The 22,708-nt window shown below is 40.7% G+C and overlaps 1 protein-coding gene across 1 annotated transcript; it reads right to left on the bottom strand.

The window, feature by feature from the left end:
- Window positions 1–2,980: 2,980 nt before the first annotated feature.
- LOC107831839 (uncharacterized) lies at window positions 2,981–4,140 on the bottom strand. The gene is made up of 2 exons (XM_075232286.1): window positions 3,934–4,140; window positions 2,981–3,421 (listed from the first exon to the last, which is right to left on the bottom strand). The coding sequence occupies exons 1-2, from the start codon at window positions 4,138–4,140 to the stop codon at window positions 2,981–2,983; spliced, it is 648 nt and encodes a 215-aa protein (XP_075088387.1).
- Window positions 4,141–22,708: the final 18,568 nt, after the last annotated feature.

Below are 22,708 nucleotides of genomic sequence, written 5' to 3'. Positions count from 1 at the left end.
TACACTCTGTATTTTAACATCAATTCATCTGTGTGATGTATTTAACTGAGTTTTCACTTGTCATATTTTTTTCTTAGTTTGATTAATTGGACCGATACTATGTAATTAAATTTGTGTATAGCATATTGACGTCATATTCTATTATCTGAGAAAGAAGGGAAAGTACAATCACGCAAGCAACTTCAAGTATACAACTGTTGATTGTATATTGAAGACAAGAATATCTGAAATTTTCGACAGGTATGCTGATACAGATAGTAATGCTAATGTAGCCAAAGAAGAGGATGTGGTATGTGAGTACATAAGGGGATACAAATTGCTAGCTAATGTACCTTGGCATACTGTTGACAATGTCTTGATACCAGTCAACCTGAAGGACAAACTACACTGGGTATTGGCTGTTGTCTCGTTCAAGGAGAGATGTATCAAAGTGTATAACTCGTACAGATCTGCAGGTCATGATGCCTATGTTGCTTCTGAGATAGATAAGATAGCTAAGCTTGTACTTTTGTATCTATCAATTAGTGGCTTTTACAGATATAGTCAAGGCATAGATTGGTTTACTTACTCAACATACACTGACAAGTCACATACTGATCCCTTTGAAGTTTTTTCATATCAGATCTGCTTCAACAGAGGGCTAGGAGCATGTAAGTATTCAATCATCATTCTGGTATATTATATACAAATGTAATTGTATGAATTATTTTTAATTGTTTCAATCAACATTTTTTAGGGATTGTGGGGTGCATGTTGCGACATACGCGGAGTTTCTGAGCATTCTTGGTGAGATTCCACAAACAACATTTGATTCCAATCTACTCTGTCAAAGATATGGTGCTCTCCTCTGGGATTATGCTATGCGGAAGATAGACGCTGATGCCATAAGCGAGAATGAAGCACCCTCAAAGATTGCTAGGCAAATCACGGAGTCAGATTCAAAGATGCAAATAATGTTAGAGTAGCTTTAGGTTAATGTAGTTTTGGAATGTAGTTTTTAGGTGAATACTGTTTTGAGTAGTATTTTGATAAAGATGATATTTAGTTAGAAAAACTAATCACTTTATCAACAGTGTTCGTGTATGACAATTGCAACTTTTCAATTGCTGTTTCACTGGTTTGTTCATAAGTATTCATGCTTATTCTTCAGTTTATATTCATATGTATCTTACAGGATTCAAGTATGTATTAATATTCAGTAACTTGGCTTGAACATGTTTTAGGTATTGAACAGGTTAATATCAAAGTCAGAAACTTTGTGTATACTGATGGTCGGTTATATTAAAGACAGATGTATTTTTCTGTATTCAACTGTATTCAGTTGTATTCAACTGTATTATTCAGCTGTATTCAAATGTGTTCAGTTATATTTATGTTTCAAGTATAGTTAATACATATTAAAGAATACAAATCCAGATGTATCAAACAGGTTATACGTATTCAGCTGTAGTTAGTTGTATTCAACTGTTGTATTCAACTGTAGTCAGTTGTATTCAACTGTATTATTCAGCTGTATTCTGCTATATTCAAATGTATTCAGTTATATTTATGTTTCAAGTTCAGTTAATACATATTAAAGAATATAAATTCAGATGTATCAAACAAGTTATACGTATTCAGCTGTAGTTAGTTGTATTCAACTAATTTATTCAGCTGTAGCCAGTAATATTCAACTGTATTATTCAGCTGTATCCAGTTGTATTCAACTATATTATTCTTATGTATTTTTTTGTATTCAGCTATATTCTTTAATATGTATCTTTCAAATTCAGTTAATACATGTTAAAGAATATAAATTCAGATGTATTAAACATGTTATTGTCTAGTTAAAGAATATAAATTTAGATTTATTGTAATTGTTATATTACAACTGAGTATATAGATGTATTTCGATGAATTCTGACTAGTTATGTATATAACTTAGGCACTGTCTATAATAAATTGTCAAAGTATATGTGGACAAGGTTATATTCGATTGTATCCAACACATTAAGGCAACTAAATGTATACAGAATCTATTCACGAAAGTCATTTCAGAAATTATTACTTGACAATGAGAATTTATTAGTTGACAATGTCATCATAAGTATTGATAAATTGTTGAAGCACAAATACATGTCAGAGTGTTAACTATTTGTTACGTGGAGCATTTCTATACTTTCGCATGTTATGTCCTCCCTGTCCATGTATTCTGCTATATTCAAATGTATTCAGTTATATTTATGTTTCAAGTTCAGTTAATACATATTAAAGAATACAAATTCAGATGTATCAAACAGGTTATACGTATTCAGCTGTAGTTAGTTGTATTCAACTGTTGTATTCAGCTGTAGTCAGTTGTATTCAAATGTATTATTCAGCTGTATTCTGCTATATTCAAATGTATTCAGTTATATTTATGTTTCAAGTTCAGTTAATACATATTAAAGAATATAAATTCAGATGTATCAAACAAGTTATACGTATTCAGCTGTAGTTAGTTGTATTCAACTAATTTATTCAGCTGTAGCCAGTAATATTCAACTGTATTATTCAGCTGTATCCAGTTGTATTCAACTATATTATTCTTATGTATTTTTTTGTATTCAGCTATATTCTTTAATATGTATCTTTCAAATTCAGTTAATACATGTTAAAGAATATAAATTCAGATGTATTAAACATGTTATTGTCTAGTTAAAGAATATAAATTCAGATTTATTGTAATTGTTATATTACAACTGAGTATATAGATGTATTTCGATGAATTCTGACTAGTTATGTATATAACTTAGGCACTGTCTATAATAAATTGTCAAAGTATATGTGGACAAGGTTATATTCGATTGTATCCAACACATTAAGGCAACTAAATGTATACAGAATCTATTCACGAAAGTCATTTCAGAAATTATTACTTGACAATGAGAATTTATTAGTTGACAATGTCATCATAAGTATTGATAAATTGTTGAAGCACAAATACATGTCAGAGTGTTAACTATTTGTTACGTGGAGCATTTCTATACGTTCGCCTGTTATGTCCTCCCTGTCCACATATGTTACATGAATGTTGATTTTTCGGCTGAAGCAATTCACTTAAAGGTTTATCGAGCTTCTTCTTTGGCCTTCCAGGAGGTCTTTTCCATTTGGATGGTAGTACTACCTCCTCTGCAACATGTGCTGGTATATTCCAGTCATTTCTGTCCGGTAGCGAGTACATAGGTACATCGTATGTCATTACAACGGTATTTGATTTGTAATAGTTAGGGAAATATTCTTCTGGCATTAGAAACTTACTCTTCAATACAGCCCAAGCATGTGGGCATGGTAATTCATCAACTTGGAACCTCCCACAAACACATTTTCTCTCTAACAAGTCGACTGTGTAATTCCTCCCTCCATCGTTAACCATATGTAAGTATTCAGTTGATGGTACCACCTATATTTAAAAATAGAAATATAAGTTTTGAGCACATATACCTGAATTATCATATGTATAATGCTGAATTACTCAGTTACATACAACTGAAATATTTGCATACAGAAGAATACATCATACATTTAGACCGGCAGACTATAAACTATAATTACGTCTTATATTATGAATACTAAGATTTCAAATTTGTATTATACATAATTTTTTAGTTGAAATTGATTTTTGCAGCATGTTTTGAAATTCATTCAACTCTGTATTATACATATTCGAATAGCTGATTTTTGCAGAATGTTTTTAGTTATATTCAGATGTATTCAAAGTCAGATTTTTGCAGAATGTTTTTAGTTATATTCAGATGTATTCAACTTAGATAAAATATGTCTTGTATGCATTTGAATTCAGTTGTATTCATGGCAGCTGTATTATAAAAATGTGTTGTATTCAGTTGTATTCATGTCAGTTATTTCAGAAAACAATAAAGCTATATAATACAATGACATTAAAATAAAACTTACAGTCATGCGTGTAGACATTGTCTCATTCAAAGTCAGTATCTCCTGGTATTTTTTTCCAAGCGTTGTGTATGTCTGTGTAGCTTCTTTGCAGTTACTACAATTCCAACGTCCAAACATCTTCCTAACTTCTTCGAGGAAGTTGTATATTGGCAATTCCCTTGCTGACACTAGTGCGGCGTTGATTGACTCAGCAATATTTGACGTCATTGTCCATCCCATGCAACCTAGCCCACTTTTTGTATCCAGCTAACTCTAAGTATTCTTTCACCCTAATATCTACCTTTTCCAACTTCTCCATCAGACTGTCAAATTCAGCTTGTGTGTATGCTTTTGCCATCTAGAAGTATATCTCGCTCAACTTGGTATGGCTATTTTTGAATTTCTTATATACGTTGTTCCATATATGCCATATACAAGCAAAATGTGGTACATCTGGATACACTCTCGATAAAGATTTAATGATACTCTCATTTCTATCTGAAACGATGCACATGTTTTTGTAACGACCCGACCGGTTGTTTCGAGCTTTTGCACTTTGATCACCAGTTCTCGGGCATGACTTGTCCTGTATGATGTATTATGACTGATGTAAATCGTTGATTTTGGTTTTCATGGAAATCGGTATGAATTCGAAAGAACAGTCTTAGTTGAAAGCTTCGAATTTGAAAGGTTTGATCAAGAGTTGACTTATTTGTATATGAGCTCGGATCAGAATTTTTATGATTTGGTTAGCTTTGTTGGGTGATTTATGACTTAGGAGTGTGATCGTAATTGGTTTTGTAGGTTCGGAGTAGAAATAGGCTTGAATTGGCGAAGTTAGTATTTTGGCGATTTCTGGTTGATAGTTGAAATTTTGATCCGAGGGTTGGAATGGAATTATGAGAGTTGCTGTAGCTCCGTTATGTCATTTGTGATGTGTGTGCAAAATTTCAGGTCATTCGGACGTGGTTTGGTTGGGTTTTTGTTCAAAAGCGTATTTCAGAAGTTTTTAGAAAACTTAGGCTTGAATTCGATGTGAATTGATGGATTTGATGTTGTTTGAAGTGTTTTGATGATTGGAACAAGTTTGAATAAGGTATTGGGTCATGTTCGTGCTTTTGGTTGAGGCCCCGGGGGCCTCGAGATGATTTCGGATGGTTGGCGGGGAAATTGGAATTTGTGTTTCCGCAGATGCGGTCATATCTGCTTTAGATTTGCTGCTCTAGATTTGCTGCTTCTGGTATTTCCGCATCTGCGGTTTGTGGACCGCAGATGCGTCACCACAGATGCGGCACCGCAAATGCGAGTGTATCATCGCAGAAGCGAAAATTGGTCAGGCGAGCTGGACCGCAGAAGCGGCTAAAGCGATCGCATCTGCGGAAGCGCAGATGCGGAAGTGGTTCACAGATGCGGCTTAGGCTGGTTTAATGAACTACGTAGAAGCGGATGTGTTGAACACATATGAGGTACCGCAAAAGCGGATTTTGGACCGCAGATGCGGTCATGTCTGGGCAAAATGTATATATGTCTTCCTTCGCGATTTTTGAAGGGTTTAACTACTTTTGCACTCGGAATAGAGAGCTTTGGGTGATTTTAAAGAGAGGAATCAAAGAGACTTCATTGAGGTAAGGATTTTGGACTTAAAACACATTCATATAGTAGAATTTCATGAATTTAGGGCTGTAACTAATGGGTTTAAAGGACTAAAAATGGAGGATTAGGGCTTGAGTTTAAGAGGCCTTTAATGGAGGATTTGAGGGGTCATTTGAACTCCGATTTTGATGTTGTTGATATGTATAAACTCATGGAAGGATAAGGAACCCGTTGATGTAAAAATTTCTAAGTTTCGAGAAGTGGGCCCGGGGCTCGGATTTTTGGTAATTTCGGAATTTTTGCCCGTTATTGATTGTTTTCGCTTGGGATTTATTCCCTTAGCATATTGTGATGCATTCGTTCTGATTTTGGATAGATTCGACGCGCGTGGAGGCCGATTTGAGGGGCAAAGGCCTCGCGAGCTAGAGATTTCGCCGGTTCGAGGTGAGTAATGATTGCAAATGATATCCTGAGGGTTTGAAACCCCGGATTCGCACATCGTAGTGCTATATTGAGGTGAGACACGCGCTTGATGATGAGCATGGGGTCGTTTACTGTAGGGGATTGTGACTTGGTCCATCCCGATTGACGCTTTTATCGCGTATTTGATTGAAACTTATTTGTTATCATCATTATTTGGACTAATTGCCATATTTGGGCTTCGAGCCAACTATTTGAACCCTCTGGGGTTTTTTATCACTATTTCCTCACTGTTTTGACCTACTACTTGAACTCAGTCGTATTGTTTTCTACTGTTGTACAACTTAGCCACTTTTACTCGGTTTTGAAACTAAAATGATATATAAAATGATGTTTTGAGCCTGAGAACTACTGTTTTTACTAACGCTTGAGGGGCTTATGTGATTTCTGGACTAAGTATGACCCAGGGCCAGATGTGAGGATACTATGGGATCGGGCTGCGCGTCGCAGCAGTGTTATACTGATATTTATACGAGGCCTAGGGACTAGATTTGATGCCACGAGATGGCCTGATATTGCGCTTGGGCCGTAAGGGGCCCCTCCCAGAGTCTGCACACCCCTAGTGAGCGCTATCGATGAGATATATGGATCGGGCTGCATGCCGCAACGATATATGGATCGGGCTACATGCCGCAACGGTGTTGGTACTATTCTATGTGTTTACTTTACTTCATCTGTCTGCCATTATCTGTTGTTTGTGCTGCTTCATGTGATATCTATCTGATCGCCTAGCATTTATCTGTTAATTGAGTGTTGTGCCCGAGGGGAGGATTTTCGTGCTTATCTGCACTATTTGTTTGCATTCATTTGTGTAACAGTTGAAAAAGTTATTTTTAAAAGAGGTTTAAATTGATCTAAGATGTTTTTCCAAGGATTTCACAGTTTCACTGCTTTTATTCAAAGGGTTTTAGACTGCTCTATACATCATGTTGATGCATTTTTCGTGATTTCTTACTGCTCATTTATTATTTACCTTTATTACTCACTGAGTTGGAGTGCTCACTTTACTTCCTGCACCTCGTGTGCAGATGCAGGTATTTGTTCACCCGGTAGCGGGTTTTGAGCTGGTCGGAGGCTAAGTTATCGGTGTTTAGTGAGGTGACTACCAGTGTTTGCAGCACCGCATCTCTTCCTTTTGTTTATCAGTCCTATTTTATATGTTTTAGGCCTTGCAATTGTATTTATACTCTAATAGATGCTCGTGACTTGTGACACCCCGATTTGGGCTATGTCGAGTTGTACTTTCGCTAATTATTATCATTTAATCACTTTTAAACTGCTTATGAACTGTTTAACCGCTTTAAATAGGATGTATTGGGTTTAGTTGGCTGGTCTTGTCTTCGTAAGAGGCGCCATCACGACCGAATCGGGGATTGAGTCGTGACAAGTCTGTATCAGAGCCTAGGTTACATAGGTCTCACGAGTCATGAGCAGGTTTAGTAGAGTCTCGCGGATCCGTACAGAGACGTTTGTATTTATCCTCGAGAGGCTGCAGAACCTTTAGGAAAAACAAACTTCACATTCTTGAATTCTTATCGTGCGTCTTTGATCCAGCTTGAAAAGTAACTCTTGAAATTCCTTCCACGCGCTCGTATGCGCGTATGAGCGTTCAGTATCAGACGTGCCTTGATGGCTTGTGATTCCCTGATTGAAGGGTGAGATGTGATATCTGTGAGTTTGATGTTGGGCCAGTCTGGAGAACTTGAGGCCGGATCTTTGCCTGTGGCTTGAGCACCGAGGTGCTGATTGTGTGAGCAAGTGTGTTGCACTTATATATTCAGTATTGCCCATATTAGTGGAAGTGACGGCTGGATAACTATGTGGTGAGTATGTTAGTACTGCGAGATGTATCTATGTGACTTGGAAGTAATGAGGAAGGCCGGCTGGAGGATAGAAGAACTATTAGGTGCTTGAATTCCATCTTGATTTGAAGTATAGCCCTGAGTTATGGCCACGTGAAGGATCTTTTCATGTTTTCCAATTGAGAGTGAAGTAAATTTTATGTTGCGGTACGAGTTCAGACTCAGGAAGACCAAGCGACTGTGTAATATGTATGATGGTGGAAGGTATACAGAAATGTTAGATTGAGGTGAAGCAGGTGGGTTATCTCCTGCGGAGTGTTCTGAAGTGGTGTGATCCTTATGTGTATGTTAGAATATCTCATGTGTAAGTGAAAAATACGTATTGAAATTTGAAATTTTGGGTCGCTTAAGAGAGTGGGCTTAACTGTTGCGGGGATGAATACGAGATTTGCAGAAGATTTAAAATACTAGATGATCTGTGTTTTCACAAGCTTACAAAAGGATTTGAGCTTAATCTCACTATGGTATTGTGGCATCAATAGAGTATAAGTGTTATGAGTTATCGAGTGTATTTTGATCTATGGCACTGAGCCAAGTGGGGGAGTCTGCTGTGAGTAGTTGGTTGCACGGTTAGGCGCTATGTTGGTTCGAGGTTGAGGCATACGGGAGAATCAGTTATGGCTTGCGGAAATTGAGACCGAGGATGACTCGAGTAGAGGAAAATATTTGACAAAGGTTATATTATGCTTCATAGAGTAAGAAGAATCACGGGATGTCTTAAGTTGTTGTTGGTAAGGAATGCTCGGTGCATAAAGCAGGAAGTTGCCTGGATGTGTTCGTATGAGGATTTCATTCTGCGGTGTCAGAGTGCTAATGAAGCACAGGTGGTTCTGTTCGTTTGATCAGGCTAATTGCAGTTTGAAGAGAGTGAGTGACTCTCGAGAATGGTTCTAATGTGTTCGAGGTTTTACATGTAACAATTGGGTATCTTAAAGTTGTATATGGGGTTAGAAACTATGTTTTCATGGGAAGAGGTCAAGACTTGTGATATTTCTATATTAAATATAGGACTCTATGTATCAGTATCAGGAAGGCAAATGTAACAGATTTAGATTCGCAGGAAGTTCCTCAGAGTAAAGTGTTCTGGAATGTGGTGTTTCTGGGAGTAATTGAGTGAGTATTCAGCGGCTTATAGGTCTTAGACAGTGTGGTCTTGTGCTTGGGTCTCGTGTGGTGAGCCTGGGTTGAAGAATTGTGGTACTCTAGCAAGAGAGAATATCAAGTTAAAAATGAATCAGAAGGAAATTTAGATAGATGGAATAGTTTGATAGTAGACCGAATTAGTATGGTAAGGATATGATTAATTCCTTGTGTGTGTTCGAGGTGATGAGTTCTTTCAGGTATTTTGCGGCGATGCTCTTAGGTTTTGATGGCTTGCTTTGCTTGATCGAGTTAGAAGGATTCAGTCTTGACATGTCTGATTTGTGCAAAGGGAACTCGGAGAGTTCTTGATGGTTTTTACCATGGTTTGGAGATGTATATTTTCTATGGGCATGCGGAGCATGGGATGTATAGTGATTTTTCTTCTAGATTGGGACTAATGGAAAGTTCTTGACAATTGAGTACGTAGATGTTTGTGGCTCGGAAGGAAGGTGAAGTTCTCATGTTATCCTGAGATGGTATGGTATACGCGGTGGGTTGTGGAGGTTTGACAATTGCATGTGGAAGGTTGCGGTTCAGTTCTGAACGGAAAGTCATGAATTCTTAGGCAACATGGGCAGTTTCAGATGATTAAGGAAGAGGTAGTGCTAATTGGGGTGATTTGACGAGGGTATGTGTTTCAGAAAAGACAATGTAAATAAGTTGATGGTACTTTGGTAGTATTGTGACACTTTCTTGTTAGATCAACTGGTGATATTCGAGTTTTCTTAGGGACATAGGGAAATTTTTGAGCATCTATCGTGGAATGATTGAGTTTTTGAGGCGTAGCATGTATTCGGACGGCGAAATTGGGAAGGATGTGGTGATTCATAGGTCGTGTGGATTTGGAGACGAAAGTTCTCATATTCAGGCTATGTTGTAGTTGTGGATCGTGTGTATCGACACTGTTTAGCGACTATCGGGATTTGGAGGCTCGAGTGGATTTTTCTTTTTTGGTATGTAAGATGTTGGATGTGATGTTGGAGTTCAGACTGGTCGTCTCAGTGTTGGGTTATTCTGGACTATTACATTATGGGTTATGCCGGAAATGCCACGGGCTGAGTGGCGAGGGGTGACAGATTATGTTCTAGTAGGGTGGTTTATATTTCAAAGACCCATCGAACGGCTGAGAAGGATTGCCTTTCTTAATTGAGCCTTCGTGATGGATGTCAGTGCAGAGGATTCTACCACTGATTCAGTTCCGGTGTTGAGGAACTCTCCGAATGTGTTCTTTGTGGCCAGGCATGTCACCGAGAAGGGTTGTTGATTTCGGTATTGATTTGGCGCCGGACACCATATCGTATGGCTCCGGCAGGAGTTATAGTAGTGGAAGGAGCAGCTTCGGGTTTCTTTGATAAGGAGTTCGTTGGCAGGCCAATGTGCATGCGTGTTCTAGCTGAGTCAGCTTAGTTGGCCCCAAGCTATATTGTTGAGGGACAGGTTGGTTCGACCGTTATTGAGCTTACTAGTGATCTGGGAGATCTATAAGTTGCCTTTCTGTGTTACGAACCGTTATGATTTGTTGGTTATGGGCACATATGGTGTGGTTCTATTGGGATTCATAGTGGAAGTCGAGCGGGAAAAGTAATTGGGTGTTGCTTGGTAGATGGCTTATCGGTTATGTTATATCGGGTCTGTGTGGTATGTGTTCCTTGTTTCACCGTGGGTGTAGTGATTTGCTTTGGTTCCAAGCATCAAATTGTTCGCAGTTATCAATTTTGAGCATAGTGACTTGAGGTGTTTCATGTGGAACAGTGTTTGGATAGAATCACGCATTTTTGTAGTGAAGCTAGGTGGAGATATGACCTTGCGGGTTAGATTCGGGTGTTCTATTTCTATGATGTGAGACGGGTCCTCAGTCTTGTGTTGTGGTAGTACGGGTGAGCTTGAGGTACAACTCCTTCATTGAGTTATTTTCATGATTAAGTATGTTAGGACCGTTGCTTATTGGCGCGCGTATTATGCCAGTTGTGGCTTAGGCCTCTATTGATGCGTCATGTCACCAGAGTGATGTGTTGGATTAGAGGAGATTGTTGGGATCATTAATGAATATGAACGGATTCGATTTCAGTATGTTGGGAGGATAATGTAGAGGTTCGGCTCGAAAATTTGCTATGGTATTTGCCAAAGGAGAAGTGGCTACATGAATAGTCGATCTCAGAAATGGTTATGGTTCAGTGCATATTTCATTTATCGTTGGCAGTATATGAAAGTGTTGGAATGAGACTTTAGTTGATAAGAGGTTTTCTACCAGTATTCGGTTGTTGTGGGCAGCTGCTGTGAATAGAAGTTATCGCTATGAGTGTTTGAGTTATGTGGTATATTATGGGATTGCTCCCGAGGTTGCAGGCATGGGTTATTACAGCTGGTTCGGGTCTATTCAGAGTATAGGTGTGAGGTTTTGATCGTATTGATGGTTTCAGAAGTGGAAATGTGGTTCTATGGCTTATGGCCCAGATTGGATTGTGCTATTTCAGTTGCAATGTGTTATCAGACCTATATGAGATAGGGTGACGTAGGATCACCCCCGGGTATATGCATGGTAAAATTATTCAGCTACAGGTTGGCTTTTAGAACAACTCTGGGTATGTTCGAGGACGAACGTGTGTTTAAGTGGGGGAGGATGTAACGACCCGACCGGTCGTTTCGAGCTTTTGCACTTTGATCGCCCGTTATCGGGCATGACTTGCATCGTATGGTGTATTATGACTGATGTAAATCGTTGATTTTGGTTTTCACGGAAATCGGTATGAATTCGAAAGAACAGTCTCAGTTGAAAGTTTTGAATTTGAAAGGTTTGACCAAGAGTTGACTTATTTGTATATGAGCTCGGATCATAATTTTTATGATTTGGTTAGCTTTGTTGGGTGATTTATGACTTAGGAGTATGATCGGAATTGGTTTTGGAGGTCCGGAGTAGAAATAGGCTTGAATTCGCGAAGTTAGTATTTTGGCGATTTCTGGTTGATATGTGAGATTTTGATCCGAGGGTCGGAATGGAATTACGAGAGTTGCTGTAACTTCGTTATGTCATTTGTAATGTGTGTGCAAAATTTCAGGTCATTTGAATGTTGTTTGGTTGGGTTTTTGATCGAAAGCGTATTTCAGAAGTTTTTAGAAAACTTAGGCTTGAATTCGATATGAATTGATGGGTTTGATGTTGTTTGAAGTGTTTTTATGATTGGAACAAGTTTGAATAAGGTATTGGGTCATGTTCGTGCTTTTGGTTGGGGCCCGGGGGCCTTGGGGTGATTTCGGATGGTTGGCGGGGAAATTGGAATTTGTGTTGCAGCATTAGATTTGCTGCTTCTGGTATTTCCGCATCTGCGGTTTGTGGACTGCAGATATGGCGCTGCAGATGCGGGTGTATCATCGCAGAAGCGAAAATGGGTCAGGCGAGCTGGACCGCAGGAGTGGCTAAAGGGATCGCATCTGCGGAAGCGTAGATGCGGAAGTGGTTCGCAGATGCGGCTTAGGCCGGTTTAATGAACTCCGCAGAAGCGGATGTGTTGACCGCATATGCGGTACCACAAAAGCAGATTTTGGACCGCAGATGCAGTCATGTCTGGGCAGAATGTATGTATGTCTTCCTTCGCAATTTTTGAAGGGTTTAACCACTTTTGCACTCGGAATTGGGAGCTTTGGGCAATTTTAAAGAGAGGAATCAAAGAGACTTCATTGAGGTAAGGATTTTGGACTTAAAACACATTCATATAGTAGAATTTCATGAATTTAGGGCTGTAACTAATGGGTTTAAAGAGCTAAAAATGGAGGATTATGACTTGAGTTTAAGAGGCCTTTAATGGAGGGGTCATTTGACCTCCGATTTTGATGTTGTTTGTAAGCACGTGATTTTTGCTTTACGAGCAATCACTCCAAAAGGAAAACAAAAATAAAAATAGTGACAAATGACCCCGCGATACAAATTCTGCATGACATGTATTGCTAGTCATTTGTGGGTCTGTCCATTTTGCATTTAATCATTATCAAACAAAATACAAAAAATATGTGTGTCATTAAAAGAAAATTCGAAATATATATATGTGCATCGTTCGGTCTAGGTTGTGATTTAACTTACTTAAATATTTTGTGATAACTATGTGGAAATGTTATAGTGTGGTTGATTTTAATTCCACTATTTTATTTCATTTTTTTTGTTTTGTTTAAAAGAAAAAAAAAGAAAGCAAAAGAGTGAAGGAAAATCGGTTTGGGCCCAAAGAAATAAAACAAAGCAGGCCCAAACAGACACTCGAGTCCAGTCCAAAACCGACTGCACAAGCAGCAATTCAAACGACGCCGTATAAGGGCGTTCGATCTGAGCCATCCGTCCAGGCCAATCCAACGGCTCAGGACCCCTTTCAACGACCTGTTTTCAAAACCCGACCCAGGAACCAATCCGACCCAACCCCTCATTTAAATCAAACGACCCCGTTTAACTATCAAAAGACCCCGTCTCATTTCTCAGCATCAGATCTAAGCCGTTGAGATCATCTGATCTAACGGCTCAGATCCAATCAGACTCCCCATATATAAACTCAACCCTTTACCCCGCACCCCCTATCCGAACCCCCCCTTCAATCATCTCCTTCCCTAACCCCTTCTCATCCCCGAACCCTAGCAGCCGCCCCAGTATCCCTCGCCATTAAAGCCGGCGGCATGAACGCCGATGACCGCCTCCTGAACACCCTAGGACCACCTCACTGTCCTGAACACGAATCCACTAACCACGAGCCTCGAATCACTTTCGTTCGTCTCGAATCTTCATTTGAAGATTTGAGTCGAACCCGGATCTATGCCAAACCATCCCATCTTCATACCAGACACTCCCCTGACCTTCCTCGTGACCAAACCAAACTTGGTTTGGTCCGAATCTACCCACAACTCCCTAAAAATCAGATCTGGAAATCCAGACTTTAGAACACATGCACCTGGGGAATCCGGCCGGTTTGGACATGGGTTTGAGGTCTAATAGACCTTAATCAAGGTGTTCTCATGTGAGAACACCCTGATTAAAGTTTGTTCGGCCTCAAAAGTTCGAAGTTGAATCAGATTTGGGTCTGTTTGATTTAAACATTTTCGGTAAGTTTTCCTTTCTTTTGTGTTAGTTTTGATTAAGTGGTCAGCATGTTTCGTTGTGTTTGTTTGTTATTTTTTGTTATTTTTCATTCAGATTTCTTTCATCTCTGTAAAGACCTTTTATTTGGTCAATTGTTTTCTGTGTATGATTTGAATGTATTCTGTGATGTACATGTTCGATTAGATTAGTCGTCAAACGAATTAATTCATATAGCCCCAGTAATTGAACAAAAGTTGTTTGATGCCCTTTAGGTCCCTGAACATATTGTTTATGTGAGCGACTGATTATTACCTGCTATAATTAGTATAGTCGACTCGATAAATGTCGTTGATTAGTTTCTATAACTAATGAATCAAACGAGCTAATAATGTCGCATGACTAATTGAACTTTGCCACTGATTGAAGGCCCCAGCATTGTTTGAAATAGTTTGTTTGCATTGAAAAATGACTGAAAGGTTCAGTCTAGGCAGTCTTGAATTTGAACTTTCATCAGTTCAAAAAATGCCCTGATGCTGAAAAGGGTCAAGACAGTGATAACCAGGGTTTAACAGGGGTAGTCTGGGGTTTGAAAAGAACAAAAATGATTATTTTAAATGAGCTGACAAGTAGGGTACTAATTTAGGATTAAACTAATACCAATGGGGAGCAAGACATAAGAGTATGTGGTTTGAAATGAATAATAAAATGATGCCCATAACTCTTAATTAAACAAAAGACCAGGCGTGGGGAACAAAAGGGGCTGGCACAAAAGATGCTTAGGCATGGGTTTAACAGAGTATGGGCAGGCTGCAAAGTTGCAGCACGAGGGCAGCCTAGCGGCACTGAGTCATTTGGCTTATAAATAGGCCATTTGAGAACTTAGAAAGAGGCTGGACTTTTAGTCTTCAGAAAAAGGAAGAATTTTGAGTCTTGAGGCTGGAATCTTTAAGTCTTACGAAAGGTTTGTGAGTTTAAAGAAAAGACTGAAAACATAAGAGAGTTCCAGTAAGACATTGCAACCAAACACTGTCTGGAAGTTGTATAAGAGTGCATTTTTGTCAAGCTGTCTTGGCCAAGTTCTGTTGTTTGCATTGACTGAGCTGTTTCTGGTTGTTGAATTGGTAGTGTTGCTGCATTGAATACTCTGTTGTTGCTGTTGTTTCATCATTCTTTTCTGGGTTCACTGGTTTGGTACTCGACTATTTGCGGGTTCTCTTTGGTTCTGGGAAATATTGTTGTTTGTCTGTGGACTGTGGACATCACTGGGATTGTTCATTTGTTGTTCGACTCTTTGCTGAGCTTCATCATTGTTGGCTGGTTGTTTGTTGCTGTGTTGTTGCTGTGAATCTGCTGATTGCTGTTGTTTGCTGTGTGCTACTCAGCTGATCCTTTTCCTTTTTTCTTCTGTTCCTCTATACCAGGTACACAATTAATATCACCAATGTAACTGAAAGTTTGAGCATGAATGCAAAAGAAAGGACCAACAGACTGTTTTTTTTATATATGTACATGAACTGTTACACTAAATGTCATGAGTAGTTACATTTTCGTTTGTATAATAGAAGTAGCCTACATACTCAGTATATCAATGTAGGTTAATGAATGCTAGTCATGTATGTATGCTGTTAGGTGAAAAACGTTCCCAGTGTAATAAGTTGTATTTTTAGACTTAGTCTGATGGTGTAGTATATTCTCTAATGTAGGCCAAATAGGAAAACTATCCACTTTAATTAAAGTTCTTTCTTCTTCTGCCAGATTGTCACATATAAATTGATAAACTTATTTCCCAGAACAAAAATCAGTTCTAGGCCTCAACCCCATGAAGGCCGAGCCCAAATCGAAACAAATCGGTTAGGCCCGTATCGAAAAAACAGGGGTCCAAGTCTGGCCATCTCGCATGAGCTAGGTTTGGGCCCATAATTTTCGACTAGTTGTCTATAAGTGCAATCACGTTTTATTATTCTGTAAAAGCATTTTAAATCCTGTTATAAATAAGCTTGCAAGCATGCAATCGACTAAGGCTATTTACTGTTTTTTAATTAGTAGAGACAAACGCGATAAGAAACGTAGTTGCTATAAGACATCCTTTCAAAAATAAAGACAAGATGAGCCTCGACAAACAAAAACGCATAAGATGCGGGGCCCTTGTTAAATGTATATTATCGAAGCATTTAGGTTCCAGGACGGGTTGTTTAGCAAATCTCACAACCCTCCTAAAATAATAATACGTTAGACTCTTTAGGACGCGCCTTAATAAATCTTACCTTCTTAAACTCGGGTGCGCATTTATGTGACCCAAATCCAATTCTCAACGGAGTCGAAATGTGTTTCTAATCACGGGTACATTGATTGTGACGTGGTTCGAGATGCATGTCCACGACGTTGCAAATTCATTTTTTTTTAAAAAAAATAAGAATGAGATGAGCCTCGCCCAATAAAATACAAATTTGCGGGGCCCTCAGTAAATATTTGCTTTAAAAATTGTTTAGACTTCGGGATGGACCGTTTAGTAAAATTCCACGGTCTTACCCAAAATAAATACGCTAGTCGCTTTAGGCGCGCCTTTAATAATTTAATTTCCTTAAAATCGGGTGCACATTGATGTGACCCAAATCCAAATCTCAACGGAGTCAAAGTGTGTCGACGACCACGGGTACATTGATTGTATCGCGGTTCGAGATACATTTTCACAACGTTGCAATTCTTGATAAAAACAGTAAATGATAAAAGCGGTTAAAAGTTAAATTTTGCACATAAGTTCACACTTGTATAAAATCAGATAATCAAGCCGAATATAACAGTTGAGCGACCGTGCTAGAACCACGGAACTCGGGAATGCCTAACACCTTCTCCCGGGTTAACAGAATTCCTTATCTGGATTTCTGGTACGCAGACCGTAATATGGAGTCCTTCTTTTCCTCGATTCGGGATAAAAATTGGTGACTTGGGACACCCTAAATCTCCCAAGTGGCGACTCTGAAATAATTAAACCAATCCCGTTTCGATTGTCCTTTAATTGGAAAAACTCCCTTGCGCCCTCGCGGGCGCGGAAAAAGGAGGTGTGACAGCTCTGGCGACTCCGCTGGGGATTAGAGACCCAGAACCACTGGTTCAGGGTTAAGAATTCGAGCTTAAAATAATTGTTATTATTTGGCTTTATTTAGTATCTGATTTTTACATGTTTGAGCCTAATGTGCTAAATGCTGCTGTTACCGCTTTGATATTATTTGGACTGTATATAAACTGTGCCGAAACCCTTCTCTTTTTACCTCCAGGGAGAAGCTCGCTGGTCGAGACTCCCTATTCTGTTAGTGTCAATACCCGAAATAAGAAAGAGGACGGATAAGTTACGAAGCCGGACGACCTTTTGGTTCCCGGTAAGTTGCCCCTCCTCGGCTCGAGTTGTCCGCTCGGGTACACTGTCTAGAACACTGACCCAGGTTTTGAACATAGAATAACGTGACTTCATGCCGGATCCCTAGTAGGAACGCTTATTTGCATCATGTTGCATATGACTTAGGGGACTCAACACAGGGGTTGGGTCCGTCTAGGACTAGCGACCTGATATGAAAAGACCATTCTGATGCATCCTATTGTTTTTCGTGCATTTATTTGTCTCATGCCCGCATGCTGACCGGTGTTTGAATATTTGGAAAATTATTAAAAAAAAGGGGAAGGAATAGCGGTTAAGGAGTTAATTGTTTATTTTTGAAAAAAGGCCAATGCCAAAATACCGTCAAAACTCTGCCGAAATTTTGAGAAAATGAAAAGAAAATGTCTTATTAGTTTTGTTTTATTAAATGCAAAGGGAAAATAGAAAAAGAAGAGGAAAAAAAAAGGGGTCGTCGTTCTGCTTTTATATACTTTTATAAAAAAAAAAAAAAGGGGGGGTTTTCATAAGGTTTTATAAAAAGTATACGTCTAAATAAAGTTTTTTTTTTCACTTGGCATAATCACCCTAATAAATGTGCAGGATGAGCACGGTACAAAACGAACCTTTTTCAGTAATGACCAAGATCCCGTTTGAGTTGCGGTTATGGTGGAACGACTTAGGCAAAGAAGGGCAAGACAAAGTAAGGAAATATCTGAAAGGTCTCCCGGACCTACTAAACGTTCAGCCTCGGGGTGATATCATCAGATCATTGGTCACTTGTTGGGATTCCGCACACAACGTGTTCCATTTTTCGGACTTCGAGCTCACCCCGACGTTGGAAGAAATAGCAGGGTACATCGGGATTGATGAAGCCCCTTTTAGGTTCAAATACTTGATTGCACCTAGAGCTATCACGGTACACAGGTTTCTGGATTTCCTAAAAATACCTCGGACGTTCCACCATCCAGATCTTGCCAAAGGATTCTGCAGTCTCCACCTCATATATGCTAGATACGGCCACGTGGGCGGGTTCAATAAGCCAGATTTCAAACTATGCAGTAGAGGCAACCGACAAAAGTGGGACGAACACAGGCTAGTGGCTTTTATGACAGCCTTTCTGGGTCTTATAGTGTTCCCTAGGAAAGATGGAAACATTGATCTAAGGATAACCGGGGTCGTCAATACTTTGCTTACCCAAGATAAAAGTACTCTGGCGCCTATGCTTATGGCTGACATTTTCCGGGCTCTCACCGCTTGTCGAGCCAGGGGCGACTTTTTCGAAGGATGTAACCTACTGTTGCAAATGTGGATGACCGATCATTTATGCCATCGCTCCTCACTCTTGGGTTATGGTTCGCCAGAGAAAACTTGTATTGGAGAATTCTACACGTGAATCAAAGGGCTCAATTTACCTGAGGGAGTCACATCATGGACCTCATTTCTCCGAACTCTCACTGACAGCCAAATCCAATGGACACTCGGATGGTCATCTATCGAGGAAATCATATACATGCCGGCAACCCGGCCTCACTTTCTGTTGATGGGACTGAAAAGTATCCAACCCTATGCACCGTATCGGGTTTTGAGGCAACTTGGGAGGTACCAAGTGGTACCGAAAGATGAAGATTTGAGTACCCAAGTGATTGAAATCAGTCCGAACGGTCGTTTCCCTGAAGAAGAAGTTCGCCAAATCTGGAGTGAATGCCAACATCTGACAGCAGACACTTGTGTGATTGATACGGCAAAAGGGGAAGTCACCCCAGGATATCACGCTTGGTTTAGAGGTAGCCTGTCCTACGAAAGACCGGCTAAGAGGCCGCATCTCAAAGATTTCGTAGAATCATCCCAAGGACAATGGAACTGGTTAGCAAAAGAGAAGGGTTATCGGGCAGAGATTGGCAATTTGAAGCTACAAATGGACAGTCTGAAATTCGATAACAGCGTACAAATCGCGGCGGATCGAAGCGAAAAGAATAGATTGATCCAAGAGAATGAAGAGCTTAAGGCCCAAGTCCAAAAATTGAGATTGTCTCTTGATGAGCATCCCAGAAGTCGATCAGACCAGCGGTTGATAAAGGGTTTGAAAAGAGAGATCACGGAATGGCGAGACAGGTCAGAAGAATCCGAAAAGGTCATGACAGAGTTCAAGGCACGGTGGGGAACAAGAGTAGATAAGCATCGCCGATGTTTGAACCAATTGAAACGTGACCACGAGAAGACTGTGGCCAAAATAAAGAGGGAGATGGCTACACTTGAGTTTAAAGCAGTTAAGCAGGCCGGGGATTTCCAATCGGAGAGTAGATACTGTTACGACTTGTTGGCCCAAATGAAGGAAGAAGTGCGGCAGCTAAGGGATCAGCATATACAGGACTCACAGGTATTCAAGACGTGCAGTGATCAGATAAGACACCTACTCATAGAGAGGAAACAAACCAGAGACAAGATCAGGGCCATTGCCCATGCCATCATCAGAAGGTGTCGGCGGTGTGAAAACATGACCTGCGTTACCGTTCTCCCAGCAGTGATGGGTTATGTCAAACAGACCATGCACGAGTTGGAGCAGCTCGAAAGGGATCTCGCACCTAGAACCGCGAAAAGGCCGAACGATGCCTCGCGGGTCCCTAAGTTGGAAAATTAACCTCTGGTCGAGTCTTGTTTTAGTTGAGCTTTGATGTTTTCCCATATGTTGTTTTCCACTTTTCCTTCAATCAAAATAGGATCAAAAAAACCGTGGAGTCTGTACTGTTGCTATTTTGTTTGAAGCAATGTGTAATAGCAAATTTTGATAATGAAATTAAGTGACTCCGGAAGAATTTCTATGTGTCTTTACTTTGAGGCAGAACTACGCCTGGTCTGATTCACGCGGGGACGTGATACGTAGGCAATCCCCATAAGATTCGACCGCTTTTTATAAATAAAGAAAAGAAAATGTAAATAAAATAAAACGCAGAGTTTCGCAAAATACTTTAAAAGAGACGAATGAACAAGCCGGGATGACGCATGTGGTTTGAAGCAAAGCATGTAGAAACGGTTAACTGCCTAGGTGCATTGCATCCTCTATGTGTTACGATCAAATCTGTTAAGCTCTAACACTAACAAAGTTTGTTGTTGTCTGATACCAGACAGTTAGTTGTTAAAGAATTCTGGCAACACATTCATACCAAACCAGATCCAAAGGACCGGTAGCAACAAACATGACTACTTCGGAGAATAGCAATGAAGAAGAAAGGCCAATGAGCCAACTGCTAAAAGAAGCAATGGAAAAGATTGAAAGGATGGGACTAGAGATGCATGCAATGCAGCTAGCCCTAGCCAAAACACAAAAGAGCCCTGAGACACTGGGACACATGCCGGAATACCCTCACTCTGGCCCTTCCACAAGCCGCCCAAATCCCCTCTATCATCAAGAAAGAAGCCCTCACGATTCCCAAGCTCCACCACCCCATCAACCTCTCCCAACACCCAACATTCCCATTTTTGTGGGACCTACATCAGCCCCGTTGCAGCGAACGACTAGTGAGCCATTGTTTCAGGCTCACGACACCCAATACTATCCCCCTGAGTCTACATTCCACGCACCGGAACCACAGGCTTACAATCCCCATTTGGAAGTACCGGCAGAGGTTGAGAAGCCGGTTAAGGCCCCTGAACAGGATGAAGTGTTGAGAAAGTTCAAAAGCCTGGAGCAATCCTTCAGGAACTTGCACGGGCTGGGCAATCAAGTCAGCGTGGTATACAAAGATCTGTGCCCTTTCCCAGATGTCCAACTCCCGGCTGGGTTCAAGATGCCCAAGTTTGATTTATATGAAGGGCACGGTGATCCCATGGCACATTTGCGGGGATTCTGTAGCAAGATGAGAGGGGCAGGAGGCAAGGATGAGCTTTTGATAGCTTATTTCGGCCAAAGTCTGAGTGGATCTGCACTGGAATGGTATACCAGGCAAGATTTCAGCAGGTGGTACACGTGGGATGATCTGGCGCAGGCTTTTGCAGGTCATTTCCAGTACAATCTAGAGATAGTCCCTGACCGTCTCACGTTATTAAGAACTGGGAAGAAACCCGGGGAAAGTTTTCGCGAGTTCGGGTTCCGCTGGAGAGAACAAGCAGCTAGAGTCGATCCTCCCATGAGAGAGGGAGAGATGGTGGACTATTTTTTGCAGACATTGGATCCAACCTACTTTGGTCACTTGGTGACAACGGTTGGAAAATCTTTCAACGAGGTGGTCAAAATAGAGGTCATGATAGAAGAAGGTTTGAGGTCGGACAAGATCTTAAACTATTCGGCACTTAAGGCCACAACCCAGGCTATTCAAAGCGGCACGGGAGGTGCGCTAAGAAGAAAGAAAGAAGAGGTTGCCACGATCGAGGCAGGCAGTTGGTCCAGGGCTGGCAGGCCGCACTACAACCAACCCAGGCCTCACAGGTCAAACTACCCATACAATCCACCACAAAATTTCTATCCACCTCGAGAACCACATTGTTCCGTACACCAAGCCCAGGTATACACTCAGCCTCCGGTTCGCCCACAATGGCGCGCACCGGCTCCCCAGAACATATATGCACCACCACAAAACACCTACCCTCCACCAAGGGCATATAGAAATCCTTCAGGGGCAGGTTTCCGGGGAAATCCAGATACCAGGAATGACAGGTTGCGGAAGCAAAGAACCTTCACCGAACTGGGAGAAACCTACACCGCTGTGTTCCACAAGCTGCGGCAAGTGGGTTTGGTTAGTCCTATCCATACTCGGGAACCAAATCCCCCGCCTCAGAATTTGGATCGTTCAATCAGTTGTAAATACTGTTCAGGGATGCTCGGGCATGATACCGAGAAGTGTTGGAAGTTAAGGCATGCCATACAGGATATTATTGACACCAATAAGATCGAGGTCCAGACACCGGAGGCCCCTAACATCAACCAAAACCCACTGCCAGCGCACCACGAAGCTCACATGATTGAGTTGGTGTGTGAGGGAGGAGAATTAAGAAAACCCTCACAAACAGTGATGATGATCCAAGCCGCCCCGAAAGAAGTCTTAACCAGTGGAGCAACGAGTATACAGTCGCAGGGTGAAGGCGTCAAGTCGGTAGTGATATTGGGGAAGAGCCCGTCCGTCATAGCAAGCAAACCCGAGCCAAGCAAGTTGGTAATACCAGGGATCCTGCCCACACCGACAGTCATGTTGAAAGGGGTATGTAGAGAACGGGTGACCATAAAGCCGGTGGTCCAACTGCCGATGATTGACAGCAGGGCTGTGCCCTGGAAATATGAAAAGGCAGTGGTGACGTACC

The sequence above is a fragment of the Nicotiana tabacum genome, chromosome 16, assembly GCF_000715075.1.
Source record: "Nicotiana tabacum cultivar K326 chromosome 16, ASM71507v2, whole genome shotgun sequence".
Classification (NCBI taxonomy): Eukaryota; Viridiplantae; Streptophyta; class Magnoliopsida; order Solanales; family Solanaceae; genus Nicotiana; species Nicotiana tabacum.
Note: the sequence above shows the minus strand (reverse complement) of the source record. Positions and strands in the feature narration are given on the sequence as shown.